Consider the following 21027-nt stretch of genomic DNA (forward strand, 5'->3'; position numbering starts at 1 on the left):
ACTTTCTTCTTTCTAACGACATGAGAACACCTAGTTTAGCTCTTGCCCTGTGGGTTCCCCTGTGCTACAGGTGTCATTCCTCTGTTTTGTAATATTTTATTCACTGAAGACAACTTAGACACCTGGTCTGGTCTCTTAATTTATAATTCTGGTTTCTTAATCCTCGGGAAAAAAAAGGCGGCCCAGGGCAGTTATCAATAACTGCACTTTTCCAGTGCTGATCACACAGCAGTTCATGAGCATCTCTACTCTCCCAACTTTTAGTCTAGTTTGCCTCCTTTCCTTTATCTTCATTGGGTTGTAATTATTCCAGAGAATAACAGCCAGCTTTTACTGCACATTTATTGTGAAGCACGCATTTTTTTCTGCCTTTCACACACATTATCTTATTTTTTTGCAACAATTTTGTGAAATAATCCCGAATTACAAATGTGAAAGCTATGGCACAGAGAAGCTAAGTGGAGTCAAATAATGCCAGCCAGAAATTTCTCAGTGATTTAGTAACCATTGTCATTTTAACCAGCTTCATGTCATCTCTTGTGGATTATGCACATAGGTAGTGACTTAGAATTATAAATGCCAGCCCACAATTCAGTGACTCAGAATCTTCATAAGATTTCTTAGAGTAGATTATTAGTATATTCGTAAGCTCAGGGTAAATGAGAGGGTCTATTATACATTGGGATTCACTTCATCTATTGACTTCTCTGTGGCTCAGACGGTAAGGCGTCTGCCTGCAATGCAGGAGACCCCAGTTCAGTTCCTGGGTTGGGAAGATCCCCTGGAGAAGGAAATGGCAGTCCACTCCAGCACTCTTGCCTGGAAAATCCCATGGACGGAGGAGCCTGATGGGCTGCAGTCCATGGGATCGCAGAGTTGGACACGGCTGAGCGACTTCACTTTCACTTTCTTTCACTTTCATCTGTTGAAGACATCTCAATAAAACAGGCACAAAATTTTTTTTCATATCATCTCAAAAGGATAAATTCTTCATCAGAAAGGTGTTAGCAATTGAAACTTTTTGGCATGTTTTTAACCCTGATCTGTGAAATTTGTTAAGTGCTTTGACTTTGTACTATGTAGTTTGTGGTGTATAAACAAATCAAACTCTGAGCTATTATTATGACAAAACATGTCTGTTGAGGGTGTAGCTGTTACTTTCTGAACAGAAACATTAGGAAAATTAAATACTGTTCAAATAGGCTCAGTGTTTATTTTATCTGCTTAGGAAGCTGTGGATTTGGGGATCTTTGAGCAGTTAGATAAACATCCTCTTTCATTAAGAAATTAAATCAGTTTTATTTCTTGGGAGTAAGCATATCTTTAATTAATTATTTTTAAAGATCAGGAAGTAACAGCACAGTTTATTACAAAACATATTTGTCTTTACTCCTAGTTAGCCATATCAGCTTAGATGCCATAACTTAGTCACTATTAGAAAGATTGAACTCCTTACTATATGAGCATTAAGATTTATTCCAGCTCCCACATGTGATGTTCAGTGTTTGAAAATGTTCAATCACATATTCTAAAATAGCCAAATTCTCCTATATTTCATGGGATACAGAAGAATTGAGCCATTACTTTTATTTATTTTTATGTTTATAATATATGTTTATAATATATATAACAGATATATTCATTTTTATAATATATATTTTATATAATATATAAAATATATTTTAATAATATATATAAAACTGTGATTTTCATTATAAAATGAAATTTTATGGTTTCATTTTACTTTCTGAGTTTGTTAGTTCTGCATGTTCCATGTCTGTTAGCTTCTTAGCTCTTAAATATGTCTTGAATTTTACAACCATACCTTACCCATGAGTTTTACCTAGTTTTTAAACCTTTTTAATATTGTTTTTCTATTCATGCAGGATGGACCACTTATATACTATTTTTATTTTTGAATATACTTAACCTTTACTCACTTTATCACAGTTTGTCCCATTTTATCTGGGAAGTACTGTCCCATTTTATCCCAAGTACTGGGAAACTAGGTAGCTAAATTTTTTAGAATGTACTTACTACAATAAATTAGTGTTTTTGTTTTCCTCAGTTATATATCCGGAAGTGGAATTGCTATATCATATGGTAGCTCTGTTTTCAGCTTCTTGAGGAATCTTCATATTGTTTTCTATATTGGCTGCACAAATTGACAGTCCTGCCAACAGTGCCCAAGAGTTCTCTTTTCTTCACATCCTCAGCAATATTTATATTTGTCTTTCTGATAAGGGCCGCTTTAACAGAGTTTTAAAAATTGACTTATTTGATCTCAGCTTTACAACAGAGATTGTCATGTATAGACTTTCTAGATAATAAAGAAGTGCAGATTTTGCGTTTTAAGTTCTGAATTCGTGGGAAAAATTGATATATTGTGTATTTTGAACAGTTCTGTATGTTTTTCAACATGTAGGAAACATATATGTTTTTTCAGCAGAGGGTGAATTATAGATATTAGGCATTTTTTGCAATAAGCAGGTGCTTAAAATGGCAGATTAGATATGGAAAAGAAACAGATGGAACAGAAACAAATGGAACAGAAATCTATGTGTGAATCTGTGCGAAGGATTGTTCATTATTTTAATTTGATTTTTCTAGCGCCAACTTGCAAGTTTACTCTTTGAGTTGGGATGTACCAGTTCAGCCCTTCAGATATTTGAGAAGCTAGAAATGTGGGAAGATGTTGTCATTTGCTATGAAAGAGCTGGGCAGCATGGGAAGGTATGTAATAGTGAAATTTTATGCTCTGGCCAGACCCTTTCATCTTTGAGCCATCATCTTACCTGTTTTGTTTTTTAAGCCTACTTTTGCCAATAGTTCGCTTATATTCCTTTTTTCACTTTTTTCATCAGAAATCTTCTTAATGTTTTCTCTGATTTCCATTGGGGCAGATTATTTTATGTCTGCATGTGTACTATAAAGGAAAAAAGTAAGGCCCCAAACTGATACAGTGTTTGATGTTTATGAATAAATAATGAAAGACATTTAAAGACATTGCACATTTTCATCTCTTTCCTTTATTAACTCTCCTTCTGTAGACAACTTCAAAGTGAACTATTGGGAAATATTTTAAGCATCACTAGGTTGCCTGATGATCAGAGGCTGTGGGTCAGAAGCAAGGTTACCTAGGAGGGAGGGCAGCTCGACCTGTAGAATATCGAAAGGTTATGACAGCCCCCTCCTCCACTCCCACCTTGGGGCAAAAGAGTTGTCAAGTGTGTAATGCACATTTAATTCCATCCTTTAAATTGGATCAAGAGAGAAAATGTTGCAATATTTGCATTTGTTATTAATCTGTTGTTTTTTCCCTCATAAATGAACAGACTATTTAAAGGACTGTGCACTGTGTATATCTGTTAAAATGGACACATTGAAGTCATTTGTTAATTTTGGACTAAAATTTTAAATGGTAAATTTCTATCATAAGTATGGTACACAGGCAGAGTGAAACCCGCAAATTGGATTATTTGTATCTATAGTCAGCCTTTGCCATCATCCTGAAAAAGAGAAATAGTGGTACATGTATGTCTGTTTCTTAATACCTTTCCACTGTGGAAAATTCTGAAAGAGATGGGAATACCAAACCACCTGACCTGCCTCTTGAGAAATCTGTATGCAGGTCAGGAACCAACAGTTAGAAATGGACATGGAACAACAGACTGGTTCCAAATAGGAAAAGGAGTACGTCAAGGCTGTATATTGTCACCCTGCTTATTTAACTTATATGCAGAGTACATCATGAGAAATGCTGGACTGGAAGAAACACAAGCTGGAATCAAGATTGCCGGGAGAAATTTCGATAACCTCAGATATGCAGATGACACCACCCTTCTGGCAGAAAGTGAAGAGGAACTCAAAAGCCTCTTGATGAAAGTGAAAGAGGAGAGCGAAAAAGTTGGCTTAAAGCTCCACATTCAGAAAATGAAGATCATGGCATCTGGTCCCATCACTTCATGGGAAATAGATGGGGAAACAGTAGAAACAGTGTCAGACTTTATTTTTGGGGGCTTCAAAATCACTGCAGATGGTGACTGCAGCCATGAAATTAAAAGACGCTTACTCCTTGGAAGAAAAGTTATGACCAACCTAGATAGTATATTCAAAAGCAGAGACATTACTTTGCCGACTAAGGTCCGTCTAGTCAAGGCTATGGTTTTTCCAGTGGTCATGTATGGATGTGAGAGTTGGACTGTGAAGAAGGCTGAACGCCGAAGAATTGATGCTTTTGAACTGTGGTGTTGGAGAAGACTCTTGAGAGTCCCTTGGACTGCAAGGAGATCCAACCAGTCCATTCTGAAGGAGATCAACTCTGGGATTTCTTTGGAAGGAATGATGCTAAAGTTGAAACGCCAGTACTTTGGCCACCTCATGCGAAGAGTTGACTCATTGGAAAAGATTCTGATGCTGGGAGGGATTGAGGGCAGGAGGAGAAGGGGACGACAGAGGATGAGATGGCTGGATGGCATCACGGACTTGATGCACATGAGTCTGAGTGAATTCCGGGAGATGGTGATGGGCAGGGAGGCCTGGCGTGCTGCGATTCATGGGGTTGCAAAGAGTCAGACACGACTGAGCAACTGAACTGAACTGAACTGAAGTGTGTGAATTTTAGAATAATAGTAAAAGTTAGGTTCTTTTCACTAGTCAGTAATGGTGGTGAAAGTCTTTGAATTTTATAGGGTGAAGGAGAGACTACCATACGGATAACATTTTATTACAAAAGATTATAGAATTATAGTATTTTCATCCTGGGAAGGGACTCCATAATCATCCATTCCAGTTCCTTCCTTTTCCAGATAAGGAAAGGAGTTTCTAATGATTCAGTTTAAGTCACAGAGCTAGTTATTGATTAATAACTTAAGTGACCACAGGACATAGTGGTTAAACGCATAGCCTAGACAGTGAATTCAAAAACTAGCCTCGGCACATGCTAACTTTGTGATATTGGGGCAAGTTACTCAGTGCCCCCACCCCAAGCCTCAGCTTCCTCATCTGGAGGCACATAATCTACCTACGCAACAGATTTTCGTGGCATAACATATGAAAAGTACATAGAATGGTGCTCTTTCCTTGTGCTCTGTGAGTATTTGCTGCTATTACTGATTCTGAGACTCATATTTTTTTTCCCGCATTTTCATATCTTTGAATTTGGCTTGTATCTGCTGCTTGATGGCCTCTGTCAGTTGCTGTCAGGTGGCCATTTGGCCAGGTTGAAACTGCTTGTACTTGTACAAGTTTCAGTTGTAGCTGTATTTAGTATCATCATTTCAATTGAGTTATGTACAGTGTCAGCTCTACATATGTTGGATTTAATTGCCATTTAAAATACTTTTTAAAAGATTCCATTATGATTTGGCATTGAAACAGAAATGGTAAAGGACCAAAACAGGGTGGAGAGATGTGAATTTAACATTAGTGAAGTAAACATGTACCATTGGTAAAATAATCACAATTCCACTTACTTTTTAAAAACAACAACTAAATGCTTTATGGGAGCCAAGAAAGGAAGACACCCCAATGTGGATGAAGCCATGTTTCATACTAAGATTCATAAAAGAAAAAAAAATTGCTGTTTATAATATCAAGCAGTGTATTGGAGGCAGGAAAAACTGCCAGATTTTTCTGAGTAGATTTAAAAAATATCAAGCAATGAGAAGTTGATGTGATTCATCCAAGGCATTATGTCATAATGTAATTGAAAACATTTTTTCTTTATTAGTTAAGAGTTAGTCTTAAAATTGATGGCATCTCAAATTTGATGAAATACAGTATCATGTTTCTTCACGGACTTAAGTGTTTATTTAGTGCCCTTTGGCATACAAGTAGTATTTGGATATTTGTTTAACAAGGAGGTGAATTATTTCCTGACTCCCAGGATACCATTGATGTAGTTACCATTGCATCATTCTTCCCATTGTTCAGTGAACAAATAAGTGATAACTGTATATAAAAATATGGAAATTTTTGAAGTAATTAAGCAAGTTGGTGAATCCCAAATACACAAAGCACACCTTGCTTTATTAAATTTATTTAGTTACTTTTAGTAAGTATGGAAAGTAGAGATGCTTTTACTGGATAATAAAAAATGTGAGTCCATTCCTTTCAGAGAATGTATTTGACTGAGTCCCCCAAATTAGTAGTGGTATTATTATTTCTTAAATATGCATGTAAACCTTGTAAGAAATGTCTTATAGTGATGATAAATTCCTGTGTTTTAAATCACTCAATCCATTCTGAAGGAGATCAACCCTGGGATTTCTTTGAAAGGAATGATGCTAAAGCTGAAGCTCCAGTGCTTTGGCCACCTCATGTGAAGAGTTGACTCGTTGGAAAAGATTCTGATGCTGGGAGGGATTGGGGGCAGGAGGAGAAGGGGACGACCAAGGATGAGATGGCTGGATGGCATCACGGACTCAATGGACGTGAGTCTGAGTGAACTCCGGGAGATGGTGATGTATAGGGAGGCGTGGCGTGCTGCGATTCATGGGATCGCAAAGAGTCGGACACGACTGAGCGACTGAACTATAACTATAAACTGTGTGTATTTTAATTTTTAGAAATGTACAGCTATTAACTTTGTCACAAGTCTTTTGTGAGTTACAGCCAAACATTCTTCAAAAATCTTGATTTTAAAGATTGATTTTAGTTTTTTATTTGCCATATAAAAGACCCCTTACCTATTTTTCATGCTGTATTTGCAACTCAGTTTAATCATGGACCCTAAAAAGTTTTGCTTCAAGCTGGAACCAAATGTTTTATTTCTAAAACAGCTGAGATTCTTTTGATATTTGATTGCATACCAGTAGTTGTCATCACATTTAGAATTAACTAGAAGTTTGTGAAATTTTAATCTTTGCCTTTAGTGCTTAATGGCATAATTTATTTTTAAAAGACAAACTCAGAAAAGTATCTAAGTCTAATTATTGTGCTCTGGTGCTCATGTTTGCACCCCACTAGTAAGATCTCAGACTCTCTAATTTAGAAACTACCTACAGAAATTTTTGTTTTTTTAATGACCATTGGCAAAATAGCGAAGATTAATTTTGCTTGACCTTGGGGTCAGAACTGGTTCTCATCTGTTAGCATTTAATTTTTTAAAGCTATCTGGCACTCTTAATCCAGTTTCTCCAAGCCTTTCTATAATAGAATTTTTATTTTGTTGAGCAAATTGAGTCTATAAATGAAAAGAGAAAGACTGAGCAGGTGTTAAGTTGCCTGGAGAAGGCAGGGTGGAAGGAGGTGGAGAGATTTAGGTTGGGACCTCTAGTATTTTCTCTTGTTTCTTAGAAAAGAAGGCTTACCTGAGCTGCACAGCCTTATCTTTTATTATGCTATATTAGCAGATGATTGTGGCCATTAGACTTTTAAAAATTTCCCCTTTAACTTGCCAAACAAATCTTTTATTTCTAAAACAGCTGAGATACTTTTTAACATTTAGTTTTTTTTGTTTTTTTTTTTTTCTTCTAAGGTAGTTTCTTTATGTGATTTAAGAGAGTTCCCACATGTTCTTTTCTCACACTGCAGTCAGAGCAAGCTTCCTAAAGGGCAGATATAATCATGTCATTCTGACTGTAGGAGCTTCGCTGTGTTCTTAGGATTAACTCAGAGCTCTTAGTGGAATGATCTTCGCTTCATGATCTGACTCCTGCTGACATAGCTGATGCTTGTCTCCCTCCTCTATTACCTCTGCCTTGTCCCCTCTTTGTTCTCATTCACCCAGGTTGTGTCCAAAGTTCTGGCAGGACTGAACTACTTGGAATTGTTGATTTTGCAGGGTTGTTTGACCTCAGAACCTTCACACATGCTGTTGTCTGTCTAGAACTCGTCCTCTGTCAGCTAACTCCTTATTCCTCAGGCTTCCCCTTGGTGATTGCTTCCTCCAAGGAGCTTTCCCTGAAATCTCCTCCAGAGATCTGGTGATGTTCTCCTGTGTGCACCTCTAATACCCAGCACTACTCTCATCGTCCCTTGTACTGACTTAGCTCACCTGCTCAACTGTAAGCAGTTTAAGAACCAGACTTGTGTCTATTTTATTTATAGCGCAGGCCTGGCAAGTTGGGGGAACTCACTTTTATTTGCTGAATGAAAGACTCGTAGGTGTTCATAGAATAGTTATTGCATTGAAGCAGATCTTCACGTGGTCATTCTTTATGGACCCTACATGTGGTGAAAGAAACTTCTCCAAGCCCCGCTGTATAGTCTCTCTCCAAAAACTTATTGTGAGATCTCTCTGGTCTTATTTTAACCTCTTAATTTTAAGGAACAGAAATAGAACAACTTTTATTTTTGCTCCATAGATGCTAAGGTCCTGTGAGCATGCTGTTATTATGTAATGCAGTTTTAGAGCCTCTTATGTACTACATTCCTTATAGAATTATTTTGTCCTTGTCATTTAACAACCTACAAAGTATGAATTGTTTTTTGCCATTTTACCGATTAGCCTCAATAAGTGGCAGATTTTGGAATCCTAGTTCAGACTTGCCTTTCCTCTAAAGCCCATACTCCTTCCCCAACAGCTGCCCACCCCCATCCTTGTTGTTAATCCTTTAAAATTTGATGGTCAATTTGTAAGGTAAAACCTGTTATGTTCACTTGAATGAGGAAAACAGGCAGAACATTCACTGAAAATATCACTTGGTGATATGAATAGGAGATGATCAGCTAATCGGATAACAAGGCCTGTTTTTAATTATTCTGTTTTATCTTGGACTTGGGATATTTATGTTGGTAGGTCTTCTTTGAAAAATCAAGCCAGACTGTGGTGCAGTCACACACATAGACGTCCAGAGCAATTAGTGAACAGTTGGCTGTCAGAGAGTGAGTAGGACTGGGCATCACCCCACGGAAGAGGGGAGCAAGCAACCACAGTGAGTTGAAGTGTCTTGTAATTTTCACCTCTCAGTTGCCGCTCACAGAACAAGAATTCAGGCTAGGGAGAAAGTGCCTTTTTGCTAGAAGGATTGTGTGGGAAGCCGTAAGAGTCCAAGGTTCTGTGGTGCTCTTTTAGTTCTGCCTTGTCATCCTTATTCACTGTGTCACGGGCAGTGGAGCACCTTTCCAGCGGTCTAGCTCCCTTTCCTTAAGAACCAGCATCTACTATAGTGACAATCAGAAACCATTTTCCTTTGTGCTTCAGAGAAGAGACTGAGTTAGACTATGCCCAGAATTGTTTGAGCACAACATACACAACACAAATACATTTTTAAAAACCTGAAGCTATTATCAGGTGGCCAGATCTGACTAATAGTATGTCCTTAGATTCTTAGCCTGCCCTTTTTTTTTTTTTTTTTTTTTTTGTCCCTTTGGAGCAGTCTTCTAGTCGTTAAGCCTAATTGTGTCATTTCTGTCGTCCTCAGAGGCGCTTGTTATGATTAGTACCGTCTCTGGGTCTAGAGCTCATTTCCCCATCTTGGCTGTTTTGCCAGAAAAGCTTCCTGGAGTTGCTGGTTTCCCAGTAACCCTGCCAGTACACTGACCAGATACAGTGTCAGATGAGGGCCACTCTTATCACACATTAGAGTTTTTAATTCCTTCCTCGATTTTAATTCACAAAATCAAGGCACAAATCACACAGCCAAGAAGGGTAGTTTGTTTGGCTAATTCCTTCTGACTCAAGTATGAATAATTTTCCTGAAAGTTTTTCTCTTTTTGTCAGAGACTGAACTGAACTTTCAACCATATTCTTTTTTTAAATTAATTAATTTATTTTAATTGGAGGCTAATTACTTTACAACATTGTAGTGGTTTTTGCCATACATTGACATGAATCAGCCATGGGTGTACATGTGTTCCCCATCCTGAACCCATCCCATCCCACAAGGTCATCCCAGTGCACCAGCCCTGAGCACCGTGTCTCATGCATCAAACCTAGGCTGGCGATCTGTTTCACATATGATAATATACATATTTCAATGCCATCCTCTCAAATTATCCCACCCTCGCCTTCTCCCACAGAGTCCAAAAGACTGTTCTTTACATCCGTGTCTCTTTTGATGTTTCTCGTATAGGGTCATTGTTACCATCTTTCTAAATTCCGTATATATGCATTAGTATACTGTGTTGGTGTTTTTCTTTCTGGCTTACTTCACTCTATATTATAGACTTCAGTTTCTTCCACCTGATTAGAACTAATTCAAATGCATTCTTTTTAATGGCTGAGTAATACTCCACTGTGTATATGTACCACAGCTTTCTTATCCATTCATCTGCTGATGGACATCTAGGTTGCTTCCATGTCCTGGCTATTGTAAATGGTGCTGCTATGAACATTGGGGTACCTGTGTCTGTTTCAATTCTGGTTTCCTTGGTGTATATGCCCAGCAATGGGATTGCTGGGTCATGGCAGTTCTATTTCCAGTTTTTTAAGGAATCTCCACACTATTCTCCATAGTGGCTGTACTAGTTTGCATTCCCACCAACAGTGTTAAGAGGTTTCCCTTTTCTCTGCACCCTCTCCAGCATTTATTGCTTGTAGACTTTTTGATAGCAGCCATTCTGCCCAGTGTGAGATGGTACCTCATTGTGGTTTTGATTTGAATTTCTCTGATAATGAGTGATATTAAGCATCTTTTCATGTGTTTGTTAGCCATCTGTATGTCTTCTTTGGAGAAATGTCTGTTTAGTTATTTGGCCCATTTTTTGATTGGGTCACTTATTTTTCTGGAATTGAGCTGCAGGAGTTGCTTGTATATTTTTGAGATTAATTCTTTGTCAGTTGCTTTGTTTGCTATTGTTTTCTCCCATTGTGAAGGCTTTTCACCTTGCTTATAGTTTCCTTCGTTATGCAAAAGCTTTTAAGTTTGATTAGGTCCTGTTTATTTATTTTTGCTTTTATTTCCATTACTCTGGAAGGCGGGCCATAGAGGATCCTGCTGTGATTTATGTCGGAGCATGTTTTGCCTATGTTTTCCTTTAGGAGTTGTATAGTTTCTGGTCTTACATTTAGATCTTTAATACATTTTGAGTTTATTTTTGTGTATGGTGTTAGAAGTGTTCTAGTTTCATTCTTTTACAAGTGGTTGACCAGTTTTCCCAGCACCACTTGTTAAAGAGATTGTCTTTAATCCATTGTATATTCTTGCCTCCTTTGTCAAAGGTAAGGTGTCCATATGTGTGTGGATTTATCTCTGGGCTTTCTATTTTGTTCCATTGATCTAAGTTTCTGTCTTTGTGCCAGTACCATACTGTCTTGATGACTGTGGCTTTGTAGTAGAGCCTGAAGTCAGGCAGGTTGATTCCTCCAGTTCCATTCTTCTTTCTCAAGATTGCTTTGGCTATTTGAGGCTTTTTGTATTTCCATACAAGTTGTAAAATTATTTGTTCTAGTTCTGTGAAAAATACCATTGGTAGCTTGATAGGGATTGCACTGAATCTATAGATTGCTTTGGGTAGTATACTCATTTTCACTATTTTGATTCTTCACATCCATGAACATGGTATATGTCTCCCATCTATTTGTGTCCTCTTTGATTTCTTTCATCAGTGTTTTATAGTTTTCTATATATAGGTCTTTAGTTTCTTCAGGTAGATATATTCCAAAGTATTTTATTCTTTTCGTTGCAGTGGTGAATGGAATTGTTTCCTTAATTTCTATTTTCTCATTGTTAGTATATAGGAATGCAAGGGATTTCTGTGTGTTAATTTTATATCCTGCTACTTTACTATATTCATTGATTAGCTCTAGTAATTTTCTGGTGGAGTCTTTAGGGTTTTCTTTGTAGAGAATCATGTCATCTGCAAACAGTGAGAGTTCTACTTCTTCTTTTCCAATTTGGATTCCTTTTATTTCTTTTTCTGCTCTGATTGCTGTGGGTAAAACTTCTAAAACTATGTTGAATAGTAGGAGTGAGAGTGGGCACTCTTGTCTTGTTCCTGATTTAAGGGGAAATGCTTTCAATTTTTCACCATTGAGGATAATGTTTGCTGTGGGTTTATCATATTTGGCTTTTATTATGTTGAGGTATGTTCCTTCTGTGCCTGCTTTCTGGAGGATTTTTATCATAAAGGGATGTTGAATTTTGTCAAAGGCTTTCTCTGCATCTATTGAGATAATCATATGGTTTTTTATCTTTCAATTTGTTAATGTGGTGTATCGCATTGATTGATTTGCAAATATTGAAGAATCCTTGCATCCCTGGGATAAAGCCCACTTGGTCATGATGTATTATCTTTTTAATATGTTGTTGGATTCTGTTTTCTAGAATTTTGTTAAGGATTTTTACATCTATGTTCATCAGTGATATTGGCCTGTAGTTTTCTTTTTTTGTGGCATCTTTGTCTGGTTTTGGTATTAGGGTGATGGTGGCCTCGTAGAATGAGTTTGAAGTTTACCTTCCTCTGCAATTTTCTGGAAGAGTTTGAGTAGGATAGGTGTTAGCTCTTCTCTTAATGTTAGCTAGAATTCAGGTGTGAAGCTTTCTGGTCCTGGGCTTTTGTTTGCAGGAAGATTTCTGATTACAGTTTTGATTTCCATGCTTGTGATGGATCTGTTAAGATTTTCTATTTCTTCCTGGTTCAGTTTTTGGAAAGTTATACTTTTCTAAGAATTTTTCCATTTCTTCCAAGTTGTCCACTTTATTGGCATATAGTTGCTGACAATAGTCTCTTATGATCCTTTGTATTTCTGTGTTATCTGTTGTGATTTCTCCATTTTCATTTCTAATTCTGTTGATTTGATTCTTCTCCCTTTTTTTCTTAATGAGTCTGGCTAATGGTTTGTCTATTTAATTTATCTTCTCAAAGAACCAGCTTTTAGCTTTGCTGATTTTGCTATGGTCTCCTTTGTTTCTTTTTCATTAATTTCTACCCTAATTTTTATTATTTCTTTCCTTCTAATAACCCTGGGGTTCTTCATTTCTTCTTTTTCTAGGTGCTTTAAGTGTAGTTAGGTTATTTATTTGATTTTTCTCTTGTTTCTTGAGGTAAGCTTGCATTGCTATGAACTTTCCGCTTAGCACTGCTTTTACTGAATCCCATAGCTTTTGAGTTGTTGTGTTTTAATTTTCATTCGTTTCTATGCATATTTTAACTTCCTTTTTTTATTTCTTCTGTGATTTCTTATTTATTCAGAAGCATGTTGTTTAGCCTCCATATGTTTGTATTTTTAATAGTTTTTTTCCCTGTTCAGTTCAGTCGCTCAGTCGTGTCCGACTCTTTGTGACCCCATGAACTGCAGCACACCACGCCTCCCTGTCCATCACCAACTCCCGGAATTCACTCAAACTCACGTCCATCGAGTCGGTGATGCCATCCAGCCATTTCATCCTCTGTCATCCCCTTCTCCTCCTGCCCCCAATCCCTCCCAGTATCAGAGTCTTTTCCAATGAATCAACTCTTCGCATGAGGTGGCCAAAGTATTGGAGTTTGAGCTTTAGCATCATTCCTTCCAAAGAACACCCAGGACCTATCTCCTTTAGAATGGACTGGTTGGTTCTCCTTGTAGTCCAGCGGGCTCTCAAGAGTCTCCTCCAACACCACAGTTCAAAAGCATCAGTTCTTCGGCACTCAGGTTTCTTCACAGTCCAACTCTCACATCCATACATGACTACTAGAAAAACCATAGCCTTGACTAGATGGACCTTTGTTGGCAAAGTAATGTCTCTGCTTTTCAATATGCTGTCTAGGTTGGTCATAACTTTCCTTCCAAGGAGTAAGCGTCTTTTAATTTCATGGTTGTAGTCACCATCTGCAGTGATTTTGGAGCCCCCAGAAATAAAGTCTGACACTGTTTCCACTGTTTGCCCGTCTATTTGCCATGAAGTGATGGGACCAGATGCCATGATCTTCATTTTCTGAATGCTGAGCTTTAAGCTAACTTTTTCAATCTCCTCTTTCACTTTCATCAAGAGGCTTTTTAGTTCCTCTTCACTTTCTGCCATAAGGATGGTGTCATCTGCATATCTGAGGTCATTGATATTTCTCCTGGCAATCTTGATTCCAGCTTGTGCTTCTTCCAGCCCAACGTTTTTCATAGTTGACATCTAATCTTACTGCATTGTGATCAGAAAAGATACTTGGAATGATTTCAAGTTTTTTGAATTTACCAAGGCTAGATTTATGGCCCAGGATGTGATCTATCCTGGAGAAGGTTCCGTGTGCACTTGAGAAAAAGGTGAAATTCATTGTATTGGGGTGAAATGTCCTATAGATATCAATTAGGTCTAGGTGTTCCATTGTATCATTTAAAGTTTGTATTTCCTAGCTAATTTTCTGTTTAGTTGATCTATCCATAGGTGTGACTGGGGTATTAATGTCTCCCACTATTATTGTGTTACTGTTAATTTCCCCTTTCATACTTGTTAGCATTTGCCTTACATATTGTGGTGATCCTATCTCGGGTGCATCAATTCAGTTCAGTTCAGTCGTTTAGTCGTGTCTGACTCTTTACGACCCCATGAATCACAGCACGCCTGGCCTCCCTGTCCATCACAAACTCCTGGAGTTCACTCAGACTCACATCCATCAAGTCAGTGATGCCATCCAGCCATCTCATCCTCTGTTGTCCCCTTCTCCTCCTGCCCCCAATCCCTCCCATCATCGGAGTCTTTTCCAATGAGTCAGCTCTTTGCATGAGGTGGCCAAAGTACTGGAGTTTCAGCTTTAGCATCATTCCTTCCAAAGAAATCTCAGGGCTGATTTCCTTCAAAATGGACTGGTTGGCTATCCTTGCAGTCCAAGGGACTCTCAAGAGTCTTCTCCAACACCACATACATGTTTATAATTGTTTTATCTTCTTCTTGGGTTGATCCTTTGATCATTATGTAGTGTCCTTCTTTGTCTCTTTTCACAGCCTTTATTTCAAAGTCTATTTTATCTGATATGAGTATTGCTACTCCTGCTTTCCTTTGGTCTCCATTTGCGTGAAATATCTTTTCCCAGCCCTTCACTTTCAGTCTGTATATATCCCTTGTTTTGAGGTGGGTTTCTTGTAGACAGCATATATAGGGGTCTAGGTTTTATATCCTTTCAGCCAGTCTTTGTCTTTTGGTTGGGGCATTCAACCCATAAGTATGATCCCATTGCCATTTACTTTGTTGTTTTGGATTTGAGTTTATATACCTTTTCTGTGTTTCCTGTCTAGAGAAGATCCTTTAGCATCTGTTGGAGAGCTGGCTTGGTGGTGCTGAATTCTCTCAGCTTTTGCTTGTCTGCAAAGCTTTTGATTGCTCTTTCATATTTGAATGAGATCTTTGCTGTCACCCGTATTCTTTATGCCTAATCTAGGGCCTTGTTTCTAACAGGGTGCTTCCCAGAATCCTAGTGTGCTTAGGGTAGGGACCCTCCTTCAAACCTTGAATATCCCATGTAACAGCTTATAGAAAAATACACCATCATAAATGTAAATAAGTCCCAATGTGGCGTATATTTCACTTTTATATATTAACTTTTTTGCTTGTATTTATCTGAAGTTCTCAGCTACTTCACAACACTGGACTGTTTGGTCAAAAGTTACATTACCAGGGTAGGGAACTCAGGCTGTCAGTTTTGCTCTTTCATGTTTTTAGTCCTCAAAGTCTCTTCTCTCTTATTTTGAATATTTATGTGTGTATTTGGGTGCACCAGATCTTAGTTGTGTCATCAGTCATCTTCGTTGCATTATGTGGCACAAACTCTCTAGTTGTGGCTTGAGGGCTCAGTAGTTGAAGCTCACGGGCTTAGTTGCTCCATAGCATGTGGGATCTTAGTTTCTGGAACAAGGATTGAACCCATGTCCCCTACATTACATGGCAGATTCTCAGCCACTGGACCACCAGGGAATTCCTTAGAGTAACTTCTTAGTTGTGATCACTTGGGTGAGAAGGGCTTATGAAGTTCAGATTCTGCTGTATGACCTCTCTGCTTGGAGTGACTTGTTAGATCAGTCCTAATTTAGTCACACTCAGTGTTGATGTCAGCCAGCCATCCTTAAGGTGTTCTCACTTTGTTCTCAGTAGGAAGAATCTTTTATGTTTCTTTGTAGAATCTGAAGCCTTTGGGATTTCACTGTTAGTTTCAGTTGAATTCATTCAGTACTTTATAGAGCACCTACTATGTGCTGGGCAGTGGTATTCCAAGATGGGAGAAAAAAAATTACCTTCAAGGAGCTTATAGTCTGATACAGCAGACATGTAGATTCCAAATTCTGTTTGACCAGCAAAATATTTCTCCCTCTGCTATCCTTGTAGAAAGCAATGTTCCTCTAGGTTTGTATCTTGTACAGATTCTGTCTCTGAGATCTCTAGGCCTCCTTCTATGGCTACACATTTTTATTAAAAAAAAAAAACAAACATGATGTTTGGTTGAAATCAGCCTTATGTGGAAGAATTCAGCTTTTTAACCTGGTAGCATCAGTACTTTTTCCCTTTGACCTCACTTCCTCCATTCCGATTGGCCTCGGTTACATAAACACCTATTTAACAGTTTAACAACAGCAATTCTGCTATCTGTGGAGTAACTGTACAGAGTTAACTAGTATGATTGTTTATAGAAAATTTTAATGCTTCTAGAAGCTGTTTCAAGTTTCTTTCTTCCTAGGAGTGAAACCTCAAGCTTCTTGCTTTTCAATCTGGTTTTCCAGTAGAGGGATTGAGAAGGAACACAAACATTAGTTTAGGGCTTACTGTGTGCCTAACAAAATCCTAGGTACATTTCACATGCAATTCTTGAAGGTCATGTACAAATGAAAAACAGACTCTCAACATATTAGTGAGCTTACTCATGGTCATGCCTTTAGTAAGTAGGAGAACTGGCATTTGAACTGTCTTTCTGACAAAAGGCACCTACGTTCTTACCGATCTTGTAGTTGGAAGTCTATAGAATGAATTATGCAACAGAATTTTCAAGGGACGTGTCAGGACGGTTTTGGTTGTAAGAGATCCAACATATACTAGCTTAGGCAAAAAAAGGAATTTATAAGTTCATGCATCCGAAACTTCTAGTTGACTAATAATGATAGTTGTATCCAGGGACTGAGATGGTTTTATTTCTCCAAGAGCCAGCCAAGAAGGCCCCTGAAAGCTCGAGTTTAGTAACCCTGGTGGACTCAAGTCAATTCCATGGTTCTCACAGAAAAGTTCTGAACAGCCTGAGGCATGTGACCTGGCCTCTGATAGGCCCTGCCTCTGTACTACATGGAATGGTTTCTGTTCAGTTCAATTCAGTTCAGTCGCTCAGTCGTGTCCAGCTCTTTGTGACCCCATGAATCGTAGCACGCCAGGCCTCCCTGTCCATCACCAACTCCTGGAGTTCACTCAGACTCACGTCCATCAAGTCAGTGATGCCATCCAGCCATCTCATCCTCTTTGTCCCCTCTTCCTCTTGCCCCCAGTCCCTCCCAGCATCAGAGTCTTTTCCAATGAGTCAAGTTTTCACATGAGGTGGCCAAAGTACTAGAGTTTCAGCTTCAGCATCATTCCTTCCAAAGAAATCCCAGGGCTGATCTCCTTCAGAATGGACTGGTTGGATCTCCTTGCAGTCCAAGGGACTCTCCAGAGTCTTCTCCAACACCACAGTTCAAAAGCATCAATTCTTCAATGCTCAGCTTTCTTCACAGTCCAATTCTCACATCCATACATGACCACTGGAAAAACCATAGCCTTGACTAGATGGACCTTTGTTGGCAAAGTAACATCTCTGCTTTTGAATATGCTGTCTAGCTTGGTCATAACTTTCCTTCCAAGGAGTGAGCGTCTTTTAATTTCATGGCTGCAGTCACCATCTGCAGAGATTTTGGAGCCCCCCAAAATAAAGTCTAACACTGTTTCCACTGTTTGCCCATATATTTGCCATGAAGTGATGGGACCAGATGCCATGATCTTCATTTTCTGAATGTTGAGCTGTAAGCCAACTTTTTCACTCTCCTCTGTTTCTGTTCAGGGAAGAGTAATTCTGTAATCGTCAGATCAGAGAATGGATGCCGAGCAGGAAAAAGAGCAAATGATGTCCACTGTAGGGTGGGAGTTTAATTTTCTAAATCAGAAGTTGCAAGAGGTATTTTGTTTGACATAGTGCTTTGAAAAAAAATTCAGAGTAAGCACATTCAGGTGATATCATCTAAAAATCTAGATTTCTTGGCTTCTCTTAAAAAAATCAAATGATGTGGAAACATTGGGCCAAATTCCCACATTATTGTGCTAACAGGGTAGAGTCGAGGAGTGGCTTGTTCCTTTGTATGTTCAATTGCCAGCCTACTTTATTCATCTCAATAATTGGCAAGAATTTCTCGGCATCTTTGTGTGTAACCCTTGCTCTAAACACCACAGATTTTCCTGATAAAGTAAGGAACGTATTATTCTAGGCATAATTAATAATCTTGGCTAACTTTATTTTATGCTGAGATTCACTGTGTGTAGTCATTGCTATAAAGTTATATGAAGATTAATAATTATTAATAGTTGTGTGGAATTACAAAATAAAATAGATATATATGTAAGATACATATGTTTGTGTGGGTAAGGGAATGATCTTCAGATTTGCAGGTTCCTATAGGCACCCCAGGTTCTTTGTAGCCATTTGCCATTTGAAGTATGCCTTTGAATGTTTGGGAATGTATTTTTATCCTACTTAATAGATGTTAAAATGACAAATTTCTTATGTCATGTAAGAATATACATCTGTGTTTTCCAGTAGGGAAGTAGCAACCCATAGCCAGAAATACCAAAGTTTACACATTCTGTGAAAATTTCTTCCTACCCGCATTTTGATATTGGAGAAGTGATATCAGAAGCCCTTGTGATTTATGTTCACTGGGCACATCTTTGTCATTCTTTATTTGGTAATAAATTATATAAATTGATTGGGTAAATGAGGAGGGAAGAGAAAATAGAACATTTTGGAGAAAGTGAGGAAGACTGGGGAATGCAGTGTGACTAGCTGAAGAAAGGAAATACATGCCTGCAAGCATTGCCCTTGAGGAAGCTAGGTTTGTTGGCAGGACCAAGAGGTATAAACTGTTAAGGAGAAATAGTTGACATATCTGAAGAAACTGTGTCTTCCCTGATGGCTCAGACAGTAAAGAATCTGCCTGTAATGCAGGAGATCTGGGTTCAATCCCTGGGTCAGGAAGATCCCCTGGAGTAGGAAATGGCAACCCGCTCCAGTATTTTTGCTTGGGAAATCCCATGGACAGAAGACCCTGGGGGACTACAGTCCACGGAGTCACAAAGAATCAGACATGACTGAACAACTAACTTGGGCTTCCTTGGTGGCTTAGATGGTAAAGAATCCACCCTCAACACTGGAGACCTGGGTTCAATCCCTGGATTGGGAGGGCTTCCCAGGTGGCTCTTGTGGTAAAGAACCCATCTGCCAGTGCAGGAGACACAAGAGACGTGGGTTCAGTCTCTGAATCGGGAAGATCCTTTAGAGGAGGGCATAGCAACCTACTCCAGTATTCTTGCCTGGAGAATCCAATGGACAGAGGAGCCTGGTGGACTTTGGTCCATAGGGTCACAAAGAGTCAGACATGAATGAAGCTATTTAGCATGCACAAACTATGGGATAGGACTGTGAGGAAAAAACAAACAAATTTAGACAAAGCTATGTCACTGCTTTAGTGTTTCTTAGCTTCTGTAGGAAACTGTCCCACTCTGGCCCTCCAGAGCCATCTTCTAGTAGATAAAATACCCAGAATTAATATTACTTGTTATTAATATATAGACATTTATAATTATAAGCTTTCCTCTAAGAGCCATTTTTACTGCATTCCATAAGTTTTGGCATTCTAGTTTTGTTTACATTTATCTCAAAGTGTTTTCAGTTTCCCTGTGATTTCTTTTTTGCCTTATTGTTTACTTTTCATTCCAATTCCAAAGAAAGGCAATGCCAAAGAATGCTCAAACTACCGCATAATTGCACTCATCTCACATGCTAGTAAAGTAATGCTCAAAATTCTCCAAGCCAGGCTTCAGCAATACATGAACCGTGAACTCCCTGATGTTCAAGCTGATTTTAGAAAAGGCAGAGGAACCAGAGATCAAATTGCCAACATCCACTGGATCATGGAAAAAACAAGAGAGTTCCAGAAAAACATCTATTTCTGCTTTATTGACTATGCCAAAGCCTTTGACTGTGTGGATCACAAGAAACTGTGGAAAATTCTGAAAGAGATGGGAATACCAGACCACCTGACCTGCCTCTTGAGAAATCTGTATGTAGGTCAGGAAGCAACAGTTAGAACTGGACATGGAACAACAGACTGCTTCCAAGTAGGAAAAGGAGTACATCAAGGCTGTATATTGTCACCCTGCTTATTAAACTTCTATGCAGAGTACATCATGAGAAACGCTGGACTGGAAGAAACACAAGCTGGAATCAAGATTGCTGGGAGAAAAATCAGTAACCTCAGATATGCGGATGACACCACCCTTATGGCAGAAAGTGAAGAAGAGCTAAAAAACCTCTTGATGAAAGTGAAAGAGGAGAGTGAAAAAGTTGGCTTAAAGCTCAACATTCAGAAAACGAAGATCATGGCATCTGGTCCCATCACTTCATGGGAAATAGATGGGGAAACAGTAGAAACAGTGTCAGACTTTATTTTTTGGGGCTCCAAAATCATTGCAGATGGTGACTGCAGCCATGAAATTAAAAGACGCTTACTCCTTGGAAGAAAAGTTATGACCAACCTATATAGTATATTCAAAAGCAGAGACATTACTTTGCCAACTAAGCTCCGTCTAGTCGGTTTTTCTAATAGTCATGTATGGATGTGAGAGTTAGACTGTGAAGAAGGCTGAGCGCCAAAGAATTGATGCGTTTGAACTGTGGTGTTGGGGAAGACTCTTGAGGGTCCCTTGGACTGCAAGGAAATCCAACCAGTCCATTCTGAAGGAGATCAACCCTGGGATTTCTTTGGAAGGAATGATGCTAAAGCTGAAGCTCCAGTACTTCAGACACCTCATGCGAAGAGTTGACTCATTGGAAAAGATTCTGATACTGGGAGGGATTGGGGGCAGGAAGAGAAGGGAACGACCGAGGATGAGTTGGCTGGATGGCATCACGGACTCGATGGACGTGAGTCTGAGTGAACTCCAGGAGATG

The 21027-nt window shown here is 38.7% G+C and overlaps 1 protein-coding gene across 5 annotated transcripts in view; it reads left to right on the plus strand.

Moving 5' to 3' along the window:
* The window catches only part of TTC27 (tetratricopeptide repeat domain 27), a 178116-nt gene that overhangs the window by 86014 nt on the left and 71075 nt on the right, over positions 1-21027 (plus strand). For all 5 annotated transcript variants that reach the window (XM_018055099.1, XM_018055101.1, XM_018055098.1 and 2 more), the window contains exon 12: positions 2611-2733. In XM_018055099.1, the coding sequence (XP_017910588.1) occupies positions 2611-2733 (123 nt within the window). The remainder of the gene's footprint in view (positions 1-2610; positions 2734-21027) is intronic.

This window comes from Capra hircus, chromosome 11, assembly GCF_001704415.2.
Source record: "Capra hircus breed San Clemente chromosome 11, ASM170441v1, whole genome shotgun sequence".
Classification (NCBI taxonomy): Eukaryota; Metazoa; Chordata; class Mammalia; order Artiodactyla; family Bovidae; genus Capra; species Capra hircus.